General features: G+C 44.4%; 1 protein-coding gene across 1 annotated transcript in view; it reads right to left on the reverse strand.

The window, feature by feature from the left end:
- The window catches only part of RRH (retinal pigment epithelium-derived rhodopsin homolog), a 182,596-nt gene that overhangs the window by 135,338 nt on the left and 30,371 nt on the right, over nucleotides 1-16,887 (reverse strand). Inside the window, exon 3 of the mRNA XM_086963136.1 lies at nucleotides 14,771-14,870. Within this exon, the coding sequence (XP_086819262.1) occupies nucleotides 14,771-14,870 (100 nt within the window). The remainder of the gene's footprint in view (nucleotides 1-14,770; nucleotides 14,871-16,887) is intronic.

Raw genomic sequence — 16,887 nt, forward strand, 5'->3', positions numbered from 1 at the left:
GCCAGCTAGAAGCTAAGGAAGTAGGGGAGGGATTACCTAGCATCATGATCTCAGTCTTCTCCCCGTTGAGTTTGAGGTGGGAGAGTTGCATCCACCTAGCAACAGCCTCCAGACAAGGGCCCAAGGTGTTAGACGAACCCTCATTGTGGTCCAAAGAGACCACAAGTTGGGTATCGTCTGCGTAGGTGACAATCCGCACACCAAAAGGGAGGACTATCTTCTCTAGAGCCTGCATATAGACATTAAAAAGTGTGGGGCTCAAGGAGGAACCCTGCGGAACCCCACAGCTAAGTGGATGCTTTGATGATGCCACCTCACCCTCAAACACCTGAAAAAAACGTTCCTCCATGAAGGAAGTCAGCCAGGTCAAGGCCGCGCCCGACACCCCCATGCCATTCAAACGATGTAGTAGTGTGGCATGGTTAACAGTGTCGAACGCGGCACTGAGGTCAAGAAGTATAATGGCTGTTTTTCCTCCCTGGTCCATTATAGCTCTAGCTGCCTCTGTCACTGCCAGAAGGGCAGTTTCCGTACCATGCTGGGGACGAAATCCCGTCTGGGAGACCTGTAGAAGATTATTGGACTCCAAATAGTCCCCTAGAATTTTATTGATGTATCTCTCCAACAATTTGCTCATCCATGGAAGCAGTGAGATAGGGCGGAAATTGGACAGATTGTTCTGGTCCAAATTCGGCTTTTTCAGCAGTGCCCTTACCATCGCGCACTTCCATGTGGCAGGGACAGAGTTGGAGGTAATAGAGGTGTTGAGGGCCTCTAAAATGAACGGGCGGATAGTGTCAATCACTTTTACTAAGGTCTGAGGAGGGGCTGGGTCGTTTGGGGATCCTGAGGTGACTTTATGAACCAATACATCTAGAGTATTGGGATCCAAGAGTGGAAAAGCGACCAATGAACAAGATACGGGCAGGTCATGTGATGGGGTATTGGAAAATGTGAGTGAAGGGTGTGGTGAGGATTAAAAAGTACCTGGCTAGTGGGTACTGTGAAAAAACTTTATTTGAGACCCCTAGCTAAAGAAGTGCAAAGTGAGGTCAGTTGTCTTTATTATGGACACTACCACACCAGAGGTAGTGTCCATAATAAAGACAACTGACCTCACTTTGCACTTCTTTTTAATAGCACCAGCTAGGGGTCTCGAATAAAGTTTTTTCACAGAACCCACTAGCCAGGTACTTTAACTAAGATCAAAAGTTCTGCGATGTCACTTTCTGTGATGTCACTTCTTGCGACGCAATATGCAATTAGAGGGGCCTCACATCTTCCCTTTCGCCCGGGGCCTCAGAAGGCCTAGGACCGGCACTGCCTGGGAGTATGTAACAGACCACGCCACACGCAGAGCTCTGGTTTGCACGTCTTCATTCTTCAGCATACAACGCACTGCATCACAAACTTTATTAACCACACCCAACGTAATACTTGTAAGGAGTCTGCCGAGGACCACAAGGAGCTTCGTACACACAGTAGAGAAAAGACAAAATCCTTTGGACTCGGTGCAAAGAAATTGTTACATTCAGTCAAACAGCATTTTCATTCCAACTAGTATCCATTCACCCATCCATCATGTACACATTTAGCCAGATTGTACCATGTAATTCCCAAAAAGAGTCAATAACCCTAAAGATACCAAAAAATATAATCAATTTATTATGAAAATGTTTTCTTTTTTTTTTCATTAAAAACAATTTTAAAAGCAAAGGGTAACACAAACCCTATATATCATAAACAAAGTACATAATACATAGTATTGTAGATTTAACAAAAGTCACAAAAAATCAATAAGCAATCACATGTTAAAATACAGTTCATTAAAATGCATAAAAAAAGCAAACTTGAAGGGAGTACATAGCATAGACAGATTCAATTTGTCTTTACTTTGCTACACATCTGTTTTCCACCAATAATTTTTGGCACGGATCCTGGTATCAGCTACTCAATGACCCACGCCTGATTACAGATTGTGTATGTGATCAGCGTCGACGCGTTTCGATGGTGGTTCTTGTTAGATCATCTTTCTCAAGACCCAACAGTATTTACTCTCTTGTTTCTAGAATACGTTTGTCTTTTTTTTTTATAAAATCACTTTTACAACCACCTCCAATGGGCCGTTGTAGCCATCTTAGTACTAGTAAGAAGGTGTAAAGTACTCTTGTATATACCCTGTATAGTATGTTCGAAGATACTGCAAAGAGATCTGAAAATGTTTTAGACACAAACTATATTCGTACCATGTACTGGGTAGTAAATAATTTAAAAACCTCTCATGGAGTCTCCGGTATACCTTATCTGTGATCTCAACCTTGAACCACAATGTTTATAAATGGGTGAAGTCCGGGGATCCTTCTTCCTTCGTGCAGGTTGGGTCACTGCTATTGATGGGTAACTAGTTCCAAATGGGATGTACTTATTAAGAACCCTTTTAAACATTGGGATCTGGGAGAAGGCGTCCTGCGTTCCATGTGCTCTACGTCCTCGAACAGCTTAGGACACAGCAGCTGGTATCCTTCACCTTCAGCTGAAGTTCTTGGATATCTTGGTGACAGATACACAGAGATTGGCATGCTGCTGCCCAGTGCATAGATGAGAGCACTCTGGGTTCCCTCAGGTTTTTGTGCTATGCTGATGATCTCCTTCTCAATGACCTCCGTGGACTTGGTCACTGAAGCTCAGTGTATTGCTTATGCTTTCAGCTAGCTGTAACCAGAGAGGAATTACTTGATCTTTGTTTGATACTCGGAGCATTTGCTCCACACAGGTGGTGTTGATTTTGGTTGGGAAGTACCCTCCTTGATGTATGCCAATTGTATATCTTCTTCAATAAAGGTACCATACTCAGTGGGTTTCTTACCCTTCTATTAGTGGGTGTACACGAAGTGTAGAATAATTTCTTTTCTTGTCTGAGTAGTCTCGGATAGATGTGAGATGAGGACTTTTTCTAGAAAGCTTCTTCGATATTGTTAGCACATTGACTGATTTTACTGCATATTTTTTCAGGTATTCCCTGTCTAACTTCTCTTTGATTTGCATCTGAGCACCTTTGTGAATCAAACGTTTACAGATCTTTCAGGACAGGGTATAAACTAAAGAAGAAGGCTAGCTTCTTGTAATGTGTTCCCCTGATCAATGCCAGTTTGCTTCCTCAAACTGAAGAACTAACTAAAACGATTATCAGAGCAAAAATGATGTGTGAATTATATAATTGCAATTGAGCAGGCCTGAAGCAGCTTGCAAACCTTGAATGTTATGTTATGTTAGGGGTTTGGTAAAGCGCAACAGCTGCCCCAGCAAAGAGGCGTCCCTGCGCTGCTAGATCAAAGAGACAGGTACTCAAGGTAAGCCAGATGTAGACAACAGCCTATGATGATGAGAGGAGGAGAGTTTTAATGGCTTTCCGAAAAGCCAACAGGTTCTCTATTCCACGGATGTGGGCCGGCAGGAGCGCCCTCCCATGCGGCATAGTTTGGTTCGTGGTACATTCACCAGGTGTTGTCCCAGCGAGCGCAGGCTACGGCGGGGGAACGTACCAGGTCAACAATGGGAGCAGTAAGACCGGTCTCCCGGTTTTAAGAATCTTAAACGCCATGACGAGGGCTTTAAATTTAATCCGAGAGGCAATCGGGAGCCAATGGAGTCTTCCAATCGTTGCTCTGACAGGGCATCTGCGAGGAAGCCCAATCAGAGTTCTCGCTGCCAGGTTTTGAACCCGTTGGAGTCGCAGTACCTCAGCTTTGTTAGCACCCAGGAGCAATACGCTGGCATAGTCCAAACGAGAGATAATCATGGCTTGAACAATAAGCTGACGTACTGTTGGCTCAAAATACTTCAGGATAGGTTTTAAGCCTCTCAGCAGGCCCACACAGGTAGCTGCCACTCTCTTTGTGTGGGTCTGAAAGCTAAGTGAGGAGTCCATCCACACTCCCAAGTTCTTAACTAGGGGCTTTGGCGTTGGCATCGTGCCCAACGAAGCCATCCACCAATGCTCATTCCAGAGGGCAGTGTTTTTCCCTGCAATCCTTGAGATCCAGTGAACAAGGTCTTTTACAAGTTCCAAGAGCCAGAAAGACCAGACAAGGTGGAAGAGCTCTGTCCATTGCCGGACCAAGATTGTGGAACAGCCTTCCTCTCTCTTTGAGACTCTGTCAGGAGTATCTCCTATTTAGGAAACAGTTAAAAACCTTCTTATTTCCTAATTAATCAATGCCATCTGCCTACCTATTGTTACAAGCTGGAAAGGTTCTCAAAGGCGCGGAGATACTCCTACGGGAGATGATCCTAGCGCGATATAAACCCGCAAATAAATAAATAAATAAACAAGCAAGATCTCTGTTTTGCTAGCATTGAGCTGTAAACAATTGCCTGCCATCCACTGGGCGAGAGCTGCCATACCATCTCTAAACCTAGTAGCTGATGTAGATGGCCCTTCAGCTAGGGTATGACACCAGCGCTAAGTCCCACTCTTTTGCCACAACTGCCAGAGGTTGCACATACAGATTGAACAAAGATGGACTGAGTGCAGAGCCTTGCGGAACCCCCTGGCCAATAGAGTGAGACTGAGAGATGTATGGCGGTGCCGAAACCCGAAAGGATCTCTCCTCTAGGATAGACCCAAACCACTCTAAGGCAGATCCCGTAATCCCTACCGCTTCCAGCAGGTGCAGAAGAATGTCATGTGAGACAGTGTCAAAGGCAGCGCTGAGGTCTAACAGGATTAGCGCTGCACTCTGCCCGGCATCAAGGATCATCTTTAAGTGTTCCGTAGAGGCAAGAAGAGCGGACTCCGCACTATGGCCGGGCCTGAACCCGCTTTGCGACGGATCCAGAATGTCCTTTTGGCTCATATACAGAGATAGAACATTATTCACATGAGCCTCCGCAATCTTGGCCACCCACGGGAGGAGGGAGATTGGCCCAAAATGTTCTGGTTTTGACGGATCCAGAGAGGGCTTCTTAATAATGGGGGATACCCATGCCTGTTTCCAAGCCCTAGGGACTATAGATGTGGAAAAGGATAGGTTATGTATGGCGCCGATCGACTGTTGGAAGTGCACCAGGGACTCCATAAATTGAGCCGGCCTCATAGGGTCCGATGGAGATCCCGCTTTCACTTTCCTGCATAATTTAGCTAACTCTTCCCCAGAGATCTCTGGGATAGTTGCTAAGGTGGAGCCGCCAACCCTAGTATCAACAAAAACAGATGGACTGGGAAGGTGCTGCGGAAAGGTCTTATAGATTTTTTGCACCTTTTCAACAAAGAAGATAGCTAGTTCTTCGCACTGCTGTGCAGAGGATAGATTAGATATTCTACATCTAGAGTTCTTTAGCTCTTGCACAATTTTAAAAATGCATTTAGTAGGATTAGGGCTAGTTTTTATTTCCTCTGCATAGAATGTAGCACGTGCAGAGCAGATCGCTTTATGATACAGCTTCATTTTAGCCAAATAGATTACTTTATCTTCCTCTTTATATTCCCTTCTCCATGTCCGCTCAGCTCTCTTGCATTGCTTCCTCAATGCTCTCAGAGCCTCACCGTACCATGGATTAGAGATGGACCTGCGCCCCTTAGTCCATTTGACTGGAATGAGAGCCTCCAGGCCTCTTACAATCCAGTCACAGAAGGCAGAGTACACCAACTCTGGATCAGCCAAGCCCTCCAGGGAAAACGTCCCTAGGAAAGCATGAAAATCCTTAAGTTTGAGTTTATGCCAGGGCCTTTTCAAGACCCTCTTCACCTCCTCCTTCGAGAAAGGCTCAGGAATCTCCATAGTGACTCTGACCAAAAAGTGGTCAGTCCAACCCATAGGTTTAGGCAAATCCCCTTTCACTTGCGGAATATTAGAGAGCACTGGGTCCAAGATACGGCCGGCCAAGTGCATACCAACACTAATCAGCGGATCTAACTGTAGGGCGGCCAGGTCAGCCAGCAAGTTGCGGATAGTGGGATCCTGGATCTGATCAAAATGGAGATTCAGATCCCCCAAGATTGTAAAGTTGGCCGATCCCACCACTAGCGAGTTAGCTGCTTCTAGCAGGGCCTCAATAAACTTCGAGGCAGGCCCCGGTGGGCGGTAGATATACAGTCCTGAGAGTGTGAACTGTGCACTAATAGCAATCTTAAAACGGGCACATTCACTGCCACATAGATCTTCCTTGATAAAGGAACAGGGGTATTGATCTTTATAAATTACTGCAATACTACGGCCTCTGGTATCCCGATTTAGCGTCTCGATCAGATATCCTGCGGGGAGCGTAAGATTCACTATTCCTGTCATATCATATCATCATCTCGTAGCCAGGTTTCACAAATAAAGAACACATCAGGGGATTCTTCAGCAATGAGTGTCTGTACTTCCAGATGATGTTTGGCCAGCGATCTAACATTTAATTGGAAAACCGTAACCTGTACGTGAGTCTCCAGTCCCCTGGCAAGTCTCACTCGACCAGGTACTGGGGCAGCAAAGTTACAAACCATACAGGTCAAACCTGTCACCCCTAGTTGTTTTGGCAGTGTCCCACACCTCTCCTCACCTGGGTTCAGAGTTAAAAGTACCTCTCTGTCGTAAGCAAGTGGCTCCGGCAGCACTCGACCAGGGGGACTGGCGAGAGGCGATGACGGGCACAGACGGGCTTGCCTTTGGCGCGCCGCCTGCGTGCCCGCTGCGCCCGCCCGCTGCGCGGACGTTTGATGGTGGCCATAAGTAGGGGAGAGAGGGGGGCGGGCAGCTCTAAACAACTAGACCGTCACCCCAAACTGGTCTAAAAATGGCGCCTAGGCCCGCGTGAGTCCCTGAACAGCTCCTAGTCGGCTGCAGGGTTCGCGGTGTTAGTGCGGGAGGGAGTAAACACCGCGTGGGGTAAATGCAGGGCAAAACAGTAATAGAATTTTAAAAGCACACAATATTTGTAATACCATGTGTGGAGGGTGATATCAGAATAAGAGAACCCAGAAAGAAAATAGTTCTGCCTCTCATGTCAGAGCATTGTGAGGGTATTTTAAGAGTAATAGGAGAAACTGATAAATATTGTAAAATATTTTTAAAAAATTCTGCCTTTGGTACTTTCCCATTAATGTTAAATAGAGAGATTGGGTTCATCAAAAGAGTAGAAATATTGGAGAAAGACATACAGAGAAAGAGAGAGTGGGAGGCAGGAAAAAATAAATGGAGTATTCCAATGCCTTACTTGTGAATTACATCTTTATCAAATCTTTATTCTGCCACGAGTGGCCATAAAAGTACATATAAACTTTGATAACATTCATTGCATATATAGAAAATCCATACAACTTGCATTTTGCAGTGCAAAGCCCGCTCACATTTCATCCTTATCTCGTAAATATTTAAAAAGAAAACACTGACAAAAGAATTAAGAACACCCACAAAGCCAATAACAATATTCAGTAGGAAAATAGCAGTAAAAATCCAGAACAATCCTTAAAACATCAAAGAGTTGCGCAGGGAAAGTGCATCCTACTTCTGTGCAAACCTCAAGGGAACCTTATTGCATCAAATATAGCAATATTGCTCAGCACTTATTAAAATGATGCTTCCTTAATAACGGCAGCAGATACAGTTAAGTCAAGGGAAGATAAAATCCACAAAAAAAGACAAAGTGTAGCAGAGTCTTTGGAGATATCTCATTGTATGGCCATGTGCGAATATCGGAAGCAACAAACTGGCCTTGTGGAAAGCAAAGTAAACCACCTAGTTCAGCCGAGCCTAAACAGGGACAGCAGTGTGCGCATCCCCAAGGTAGATGGAATAAGGCAGTAATGCCTGGCTGAGGGCTTCTCTGTGCGCCCTTCTAGAGGAAAGAAGACACTACCTGATCCTCCTTGATCCTCCCTCTATCCTTTTTACAAATATCAGAGGGTTTCTCATAAAGGGATGGGCAGCCTAGGGCCAATGTCTCTTAGATATATTTAAGCGAGGGTATCCTGTTCCCATGGACACATGATAAACAGTTCAAAACTATTTCTCTATTCAGGGTAGCTTCCTCCTAGAACCATATAGAACACCACAGCAGGAGGGGGTGCCAGATTTGTTTGGTCCTCGTACTCCAGACCCAATTCTTGGTGTATGTTAAAGGGCGAAGTGGATACACCCTGAAAAGGTGGCGATACAGCCTATGTTCTAGCAGTTGGGCCTTACTGACATCTCGATATTCAAAAACCCCTGCACCATAAGTAGGTATGGGCAGACATTCCCTCTTGTATATTTCAAGCAAGAAGAGAATAGGCTTGTTGCCGATTGATGAGCCGAGGGAAATAATTGTGCCAGTCGCACGCAGAAGGCGATTCTTTCTGTCATTGACACACGGAGTCCAAGTACAGACATTGTCGTATATTATCCCAAGATATGGGAACTGGGTCACTATCTCAATAATCCCACCCTATCAATTACATTAGAGACCATCCGTTGATCTAGAACTTGAACAATGAGGACTAGTGTCAATGAGAAAGTCAGAAACTCCCTTTGCATCCACAATTGGCCATAGTCATGCGCAACCGCATAACCATATTGGCTGTCAGTGAATATGGTTACTTTCCAATTTTTCCCAAATTTACAGGCCTTTGCCAGGGCAACCAATTCGGCTACTTGTGCAGACTTGACTCCAGGCATATAGGATGCTTCTACTGGACCTCCCAAGGTACACACTGCGTAGGCAGCGCTTAAACCTCCTTCCTCATGTCTCATGCATGAGCCATCGACAAATAGCTCATAATCTGACTCAATTAAGGGCTCCTCTCTTATATCTGGTCTTGGTTTAGTGCTATATTCAGTCAGATCAATGCAGTCATGCTCAACCTAATGCAGATATTTGTTAAAACTAATAAAACTTGGTTATTAAAAAAATATGAAAAACACAAACCTCTACAAAATACCAGGGCCACTACAAGCTAATTGCCTGAACAGGGGAGTACAGTGGTGATGGACCAAAACAACAAAGGTGAAAGGAATCAGAACAGCAGGTACGAACTCCTCATTTCAAGAGAAACCTATAACAAATGGATGTTTCCAGACAAAGAATCTTAGTCCTACTCCACGTAAGTTACTTGAAGCTGAGTCAATGTCTCTGTGTGCGAGACCCCACTCGCAAGTACTGTTGCAAATTGGCAGCTATTAGGTTAGCATTCGCTGAAGCTACGCGAGTTTTCATTGTTATGTTGACCGGTTTTCGGAGGCCATTTCATATTCACGGCCTCCATGTTGAGTATCTACACTACCTCGTGGTCACCATGCTCTTTGTCCTACCTCCTCGCCAGTTGACCGCATGGTCTGCCCTGCAACAGGCTATATTTAGTCCATGGTCAAGGTCCGCACATGCGCAATCGAACCACATCTGTTATTAATCGATCACTGTTGAGAGATGTTTCCCCAAACTGGTCAAGTTGTTAAACTCCTCCCATATGTTGGATGTGTTCCAAAAATGTCCTTATATGTACGTAAAATCGTCTTATGTGTGTGCCAACTATTTTTCAAACCCCTGTGTGGGTATAAAAGGACCATGTGCCTTCTGTGCGGGGTGATACTTCTTGCATTACCGAAGGGTGTTGTTTGAATGTACCACCACCCCATGGGGTCTTAATAAACTTATGTTTTGTATTCCAGTTTCCGTGCCAACTTCTATTCTATGGTAATGAGAGTTACTTGCGGTGTACTTAGGCTCACTGAAACTCAATACAACAGTACCACAACAACTGTTCTTCCAGTGCCTCCATACAAGTGCTCCTTCTGATGGTGGCCTGTTCTCACTTTCTGTAGCAAATGAGGGGATACGCTCAGTTTGAATATCAGGTACACAGAGGGGTCTCTGGGATGAGGGTTGATTTTATAGCTTTCATCCTCTGTTGTGTCCCTGTCACCCGAATAATCAGCAAACTAGCCAACATAGACTATAGGCTCATCACGTCACCCTACTGCCTCAAAACGCAGCAAAGTTTTCTAGGTAACTTTTTGTTGCATGCTACAATAGAAAACTACCCATATAAATGCACTGCTCTTGTTACAGCACACGTGCACACATGCAATTATTAACAATTATTATTAACAAACGTTTGTAAAGCACATCGTTTACCTTGCAGGTATCATGCTAACATATAACCTGAAATGGTATATAACCTCCTGACTTTGCAGCAGTTTTCCTCAATGTCGCATCCTTCCGTCTCTTATTTTGGAAACAGCCAGGTTTTTAGGCTCTAGGCCTAAATCTGAGCAGGTTTCCCTTTGCTCTCAAATGAGCTGGTAGCTTGTTCCATAACTGAGCTTGCTTGAACCTGAAAGGATCTTCCACCTGACCTTACTTTCTTAAACCTTGGCGCACATACCAGGTTTGCTGAGGAGGATCATAAACACCTTGCAGGCTGATAAGGCCTAAATTTTCTTTGTAGTAGCAAAGGACGTGAACCATTGACAGCTTTATAGACTATGCATACTGCCTTAAAGACAATTCTCACGGGCAACCAGTGAAGCGCCCTCAAGGTGCTTGAGGCTGAATCCTGTTTTGATTTATTCAGGTCAAGCTTAGCTGCCAGAATTTGTATCCTGCTTAGTCTCTTGACTAGGTAGTCTGGTGCCCCTAATAATGGGGAGTTGCAGTAATCAATTCTGCTTACCACGGTGCAGTGCATCACTAGCTTCCAGGATGGGTGTGGTAGTAATGGAACAATTTTCTTTAGATTCCTCAGGATACCAAAACAGATAGCCACCAATTTATTAACATGCTTCTCCATAGATAGGTATTCATCCGACATTACTACCAGATTCCCTGCCATCTGAGCAGTCTCAAGATTTTTAAAGCTATTCCATGGCCAGAAATTATGTGGGAGCAAGGATGGCATCCTAAAAGGGGCGCAACACAGGATAGGATTTCAGTTTTGTTTTTGTTAAACTTAAGCGAGTTTCTCCTTAGCCAATCTGCCATCGCTTTTAAACACGCACGCAGTCTATCTGGCTCTGGTTGTTGTTCTCCAGAGACAGGATTAGCTGTGTATCATCTGCTTAGTTAATGAACGAAATACCAAAAGATTTTAATAAAGTCAGGAGTGGGCTTAAATAAGCATGAAAGAGGATGGGACTTAGAGCTGATCCCTGGGGTACTCCGTGTCTAGAGTCCTTGAACTTGAGCAGAATGGAGGGGGTGAGTGAAATTGCTTGAAATTGCTAGTACCCGTTTTAAATCAAAGTAGCATATAGTGTTAATATGTCTCCTGCAAAGCACATTATGCAACACAAAGATGACAGATTTTTATTTTATTTTATATAAATGGGTAAGTCGGTTACCGTTTTTAACACAAAGATCCTTTTGTTACTTGCAGTTCATAAATTGTAATCCTTCTAATATAGCACAGTGATCTATGATGGGCATGTGCCTACTACATCCTTGTGACACTCACTTTCTTATGTAACACATCCTGTACACTGATTTACACACATATATGATTTGTCAATGTATAATGTGTACATGTGATGTAAAGTGCTCTTACACCCTTCATTTGGATGAGTGGTGCTATAAAGCTATAAAAGAACTAAAACAAAATACTGGTATTTAGAATGTTAGTTGAGTAGATACTGGAACAGATCAACACATTTGACATTCTTACAGTGCATGCATATGTCTTATATACAAGGATTGAGCAAAGTAAAAAGCATGCCTCTCTTAACTATCTGTGAAGTGATAAGCTATGTGCCTTTGTTTTCCCTCCATTGCATCTAGGTGTGAGGCTCCCAATAGCTTCCAGCCAGGATACTCCAACAAAAGGAGGCCTGACAGCCCCTAAACGCCAGCCTTTGTTATGGGCCATGCTGGAATCTCATAAACCTCCTCGCTGACTGAGCATTGCTGCTCCTAAAGATAGAAGACAACATACAGGCCGTGCTAAATGTGTCCCGTTGTCTAGAAATGGCACGGCACAAGTTTATAATAATAATAATTCCTATTTCTAAAGCGCAAACATATCACCCCTTAGGGCAGGGGTATTCAAACTGTGGGGCGCGACCCCCAGGGGCGCCGTGGAGTGATAGGAAGTGGGTTGCGCATTCCCTTCACACTTCTGCCAAGGCCCTTAGCTTTAGCCCCCTCCTCCCCCGTCGTTGTGTGTCTCAGCCCGGGCTGCTGCAGTGCAGCTGGAGCTGCTGGGGGCTCGGCTGGGCAGTGTCTGGAGTCTTATCTCGGCACAGCCCGAGTTTTTCACAGGTCATTAAAGACCATTAGCATATTTACATACCTTTGTAAACTGGTTACATAGACTTCAGGGTTTTTTCTAGTTCCAGTACCCCCTGGGCCCCCACTCTGCCTATTCCATACATTTGCATTTTACATTTACTGGGGTAGTGTGAGAATGCATTTCATGAAAAGGAATATAAAGTAGGGTTGCCAAAAGAAAATGCCAGCCCTGTGTTGCTTAAAGGGCCTGCAAAGACGTCCTCTTGACACTAAATGGAGTTATAAAGAAAAAAATGTATTAATATGTTATGTGACTTTTCTGTCTTTGTTCCCTTTAATTATCAGTCATTGAGGCAACCCTAGAACACAATTAAAAGGGCTTTCTATTTATATTTTCTTTTCTAAGTATGCACAGATTAGTTCTGAAAATACAGCTTTAGGTGACTGCTTAATTTTGTACCATTTGGGACATCAAAAGAATGAGCTGGCAACCCTAATCATAGGACTGGGTGCGGGACATCAGTGATAGGGGAAGAGAGGGAGTACTGGGGTGGGTGCTGAGTAGTGATTAATTTGTAATAAAACATGTGTCAAGGCCCTCACCAGTAGGCCACTGCAACTTTAACCACCCACCGATTGCCTTGCTTGCCCGGCCAATGACCATACCTATGCAACTACGAACCATAACACTTGTACAACCGACAAAACTATAAGAATGGCATGGGTGTCAGGAGTTTATCATTTTGAATGTATATTGAATTAATAAACAGCTGTTCTGCTCATCTCTAAATTACACAGATTAGACAGAGCCACCATGAGGTAGACTCTCAAAGTGCCAGTGTGCACAATTAGGTGCCAGTGCCAAGCACCGGTAACCACCTGCTCAAATTAGGCACTGGTGCTGAGGTAACAGGAGAGAGGGGCGTTGGTTCAAGAAGGTGTGAAAGAACAAAGGTGTGGCAGATGAATGGGGGACTGAACAGGTGTAAGATACAAATAGACACAAATTTGAATGGAGAGACTTGAGGTGAATGAGAAGTGCTGAGGGGCACGGGAGGTGACAGGGCCAGAGAGGCCATGCGATTAATGCGAGAGACTCTTAGAGATGAGGGCAGTGAAAAGACAGAATGGCAGAAGGTGGTTAAAGGTGAAGTGAGAGGTTGAATGGGGAGAGTTTAGCAATTGTAAAAAGGGGTGATAGAAGTGGACTGCAAATTGAGAGAGGGATCCGGGATTAGGAGAGGTGAGAGGAAAGCGGTATAGGTAACTGCTTAACTTTGCACAAGACCGCCAGGGTTTTAAGGGACCCCTGCTGGTCCCGGCCAGGGTCAGGTGAGCTTCTAATGTGGTAGCACATATTCCTGTGGAGTTGAAGGCCCATCACAAAGGTTAAATAGACATCTTTCTGATGTTAATTGCTGTATTTTGGTTATAAACTGGTACTGATGGGGTGAAATTGTTTCTCAGTATTACTGTGTGTAAAAATAATGTAGCAATGCTAACCCAAAATACGCGGCATCACACAACATTATTTAAAAAAAATTCCCACACAATTTGGTCAAGCCTGTTGTGTAATTTGGTCGTCACCTGCCTCATAATTCCAGTAGCCCTGCCTACAGGTTTAGAAATTTGTCAGGAGGGGGTCCTTATGCTTGAAAATGTTGAATGGGGGGGGTCTCGGCATCCTAAAGTTTGAAGACCTCTGATTTAGGGTTTCAAGGCGCTAGGGACCGTTGGGGAGATAAAGTGAGCTAATGCCCAGAGTCACAGGATGCTAAGCTCTGCTGAGTTGCCGCTGGCAATAGAACGGTGAGTCCTGTGCTCCGGAGTCAGTCGCTCTGGCCGCTGCACCACACCTCTCCCTCCTAGCATATTTCAATGGGTCCCAACCTCTTGGAAGGGCAGACAGCGTCCACCTTGTGAATAAGGTGGGTAGACGGCGTCAACGCACGTCTACCCTCGACTTGTGCCCTGGCTATACCCCTTCCAGACATGGAGAGTGGAATCAGGCAACCAGGTCAGTGCCCCTAACAGGATGACATGGTCTGGCAGTCCAAGCAAGGACCCCATGTTTTGGTGTCGCTTCACTGTTGATGTGGAGGACCCCTCCAATACCATCTTAACTAGGAAGCCTTTTCCGAGCACTGCTATCTGATACCCCAATGACAGGCTGGTGAATACTCAAGAGAAGGGGAGAAGGAAGGGAGAGAGAGAGGGAGAGAGAGAAAAAAAGATGCAAGAGAAAACATGAATACATGCTGGCAAGATTTAAAATGGTGTTCTTTCTCGCGGCACAGGAATTTCAGGAAGCTTGTTTTCAAGTGATATTTAATATATCACAAAGACACTGCTCCACCAAATATAAAAAAATAATATACTGATCATTCTATTATTTTGAGCCAAATGCACTATTTTCTTGTTGTCAAGCTCAAGATTTTCTAGTGTGGAGAAATATTTCTTGATGTTCAAGCTTGCGGTTCCCTGATTGCTCAAAAATGGTTTAGTTTGCATTGTACCAAGAAACACTGACAACAAACATAATGTTATTTTATGATATTCATAGGCTTGTCAAGATTCCATGGAAGCTTACCTATATCCGGCCTGCAGATAGTTAGGTAGCGATCAATCGCTACCACAGTCAGTAAGCCAATACTTGCCATTCCAAAAAATATGTTTAAGCCAGCATAAATCTGAAAATAAAAGAAACACATAATGTTAGTGGCAGTTCTACGCAAATACATAGGATTTTCATTCATTGGTGTGTTCCTTCAATTAACTATTCACTGTTAAGCATGGAATTATCACTCCAAGTCTCTCTCAGTGCTACCTTGTTTAGAACTATTTGCATTTATATAGCCCTTACTACCGCTGAAAAAGCGTCAAAGCGCTTTTTGGCAAGGAGCACGCTACTCCGGAACCTAAAAAGGATTAGTGGTGAATTAGTATAGGGAATTGCAAAATTAATTTGAGCGGTGCACATGTGAGTGTGTTAGTTGAATTGAAAAGAATAGTGGGGGATAGAAGAAGGAAGGGTTTAGAAAGTGTTTATTTGGAGATCATAGCAGTAAGAGGAGGCTTGGGATGAGTAAAGGAGAGATGTAGGGGGAAGAGTCTCAAGAAGTGGGTTAGGTAGAAAGATGAGGTCTAGGAGGGATTCAGGAAAGAAGGGCTTAGAAAGGCTTGTTTGGGAGATCAGAATAGTAAAAGAGGTATAGTGCTTCAAATAGATTTTCAGTCATGAAAGTGGTTGTTTAGCTACCGGTGGAGTCTCTTCAAACCATTTTGTGGATTTATGCTCAGAGGGTGACTGGCAAAAGTGGAGTACACCTCTAATGGCCACTGGTAACAAGCCATATACCCTTCGTACTGCACCAGGAGATCGTCACCTAGCTATCGTCTGACACAAACGATGTGTCCGAAATATTGTTAACCCCTTTGCACTTTACAATAGAAATCTACACCCAATGGATGATATTTTTAGAAACGATATTTAGGCCTCACAATCTAAGTAAGACAATATTTCTGTTATCGATATTCTTATATACAACCCTTAGCTGTGGATTATGGGCTACCTAAAACATTCAAAATTTCCAAAAAAAAGACACTATTGTGCCAGATTTCATTCTACACACACATTTTACAGTAATTGCAGCACTAACCCCTCTATGGAAAATGTACTGGTATATTTTGTGCAACCAGAACCTCTGGCAAGCTATTTGCAGTATAAGCCATATTTCTTTTTAATTAGGAACTCATAAAATAGACACACTTCAACATACAATTTTTATTTTGTGCAGAAGTTAGGGTGACCAACCGTCTGTAACTTTCACAGACTGCCCATAAATTGGGCCTCTTGTCCATGAAGAATTCTTTCACGGATGCCTTTTGTCCATAATTTCGAACGTTGCTCCCTGAAAGCAGTATGAGAGTCATGTAACTCTCACTGAAGGGGTCAGCTCACGCTCCTGCTGTGATCAGTGGCCTGCAGCAGCCCCTCCCCGACCTGGCAAAGGCTGCTCTGTAAATTGTAAATTGATACTTGTATAGCGCACTACTCACCCGCAAGGGTCTCAAGGCGCTTGTACGAATACCGCTGTGGAACCCATCCTGGCTTTCCCTGTGAGGCGTCCACTCCTGGGCACCCCCAAGGTGGAGGCCAGGCATCCTTAGCGTTGTGGGGTCCGTTGTGGAGATTAAGCAAGCTATTGCCCAGAGTTGCAGAGTGGGACTCCATGATTGGAATAGGCACCGAGGCGAGAATTAACAGGTCCGCAGAAATTGAGCCCAAGACCCGCCGAGGCGGGGAATTGAACCCCTGGTCCCGGGCTAGACCTCTGCATCAGGGTCTGCTGCTCTAATCATTGAGCCACACTTCTCCACTTCTGATCATCCCAATATCATTCTGCATGTCGGCCTAATTATCACATACAGAATGATAATGTGCCAGTGACAGCATTTGCTGAGCCTCCGCCTGCCAGAGCCCAGGGCATTGAGAAACTGCTTTTGTTTATGGGCTCCCGTCACCGCACCAGGGGCCATGCTCTGGGGGGGTGGAGGTTTCATTTTGGTACAGGTTACCCAGGTGCATCCAATATGCAAACACAGGTATTTAAGTTTCACTACGGCACACAACCAATGCAGTGCAAGGTTCTCTCAAACTAATATAAACATGTTTTGGCTTGTACTGGTTGTTTATTTATGTAATAT

Source organism: Lissotriton vulgaris, chromosome 3_1 (genome assembly GCF_964263255.1).
Source record: "Lissotriton vulgaris chromosome 3_1, aLisVul1.2, whole genome shotgun sequence".
Lineage (NCBI taxonomy): Eukaryota > Metazoa > Chordata > Amphibia > Caudata > Salamandridae > Lissotriton > Lissotriton vulgaris.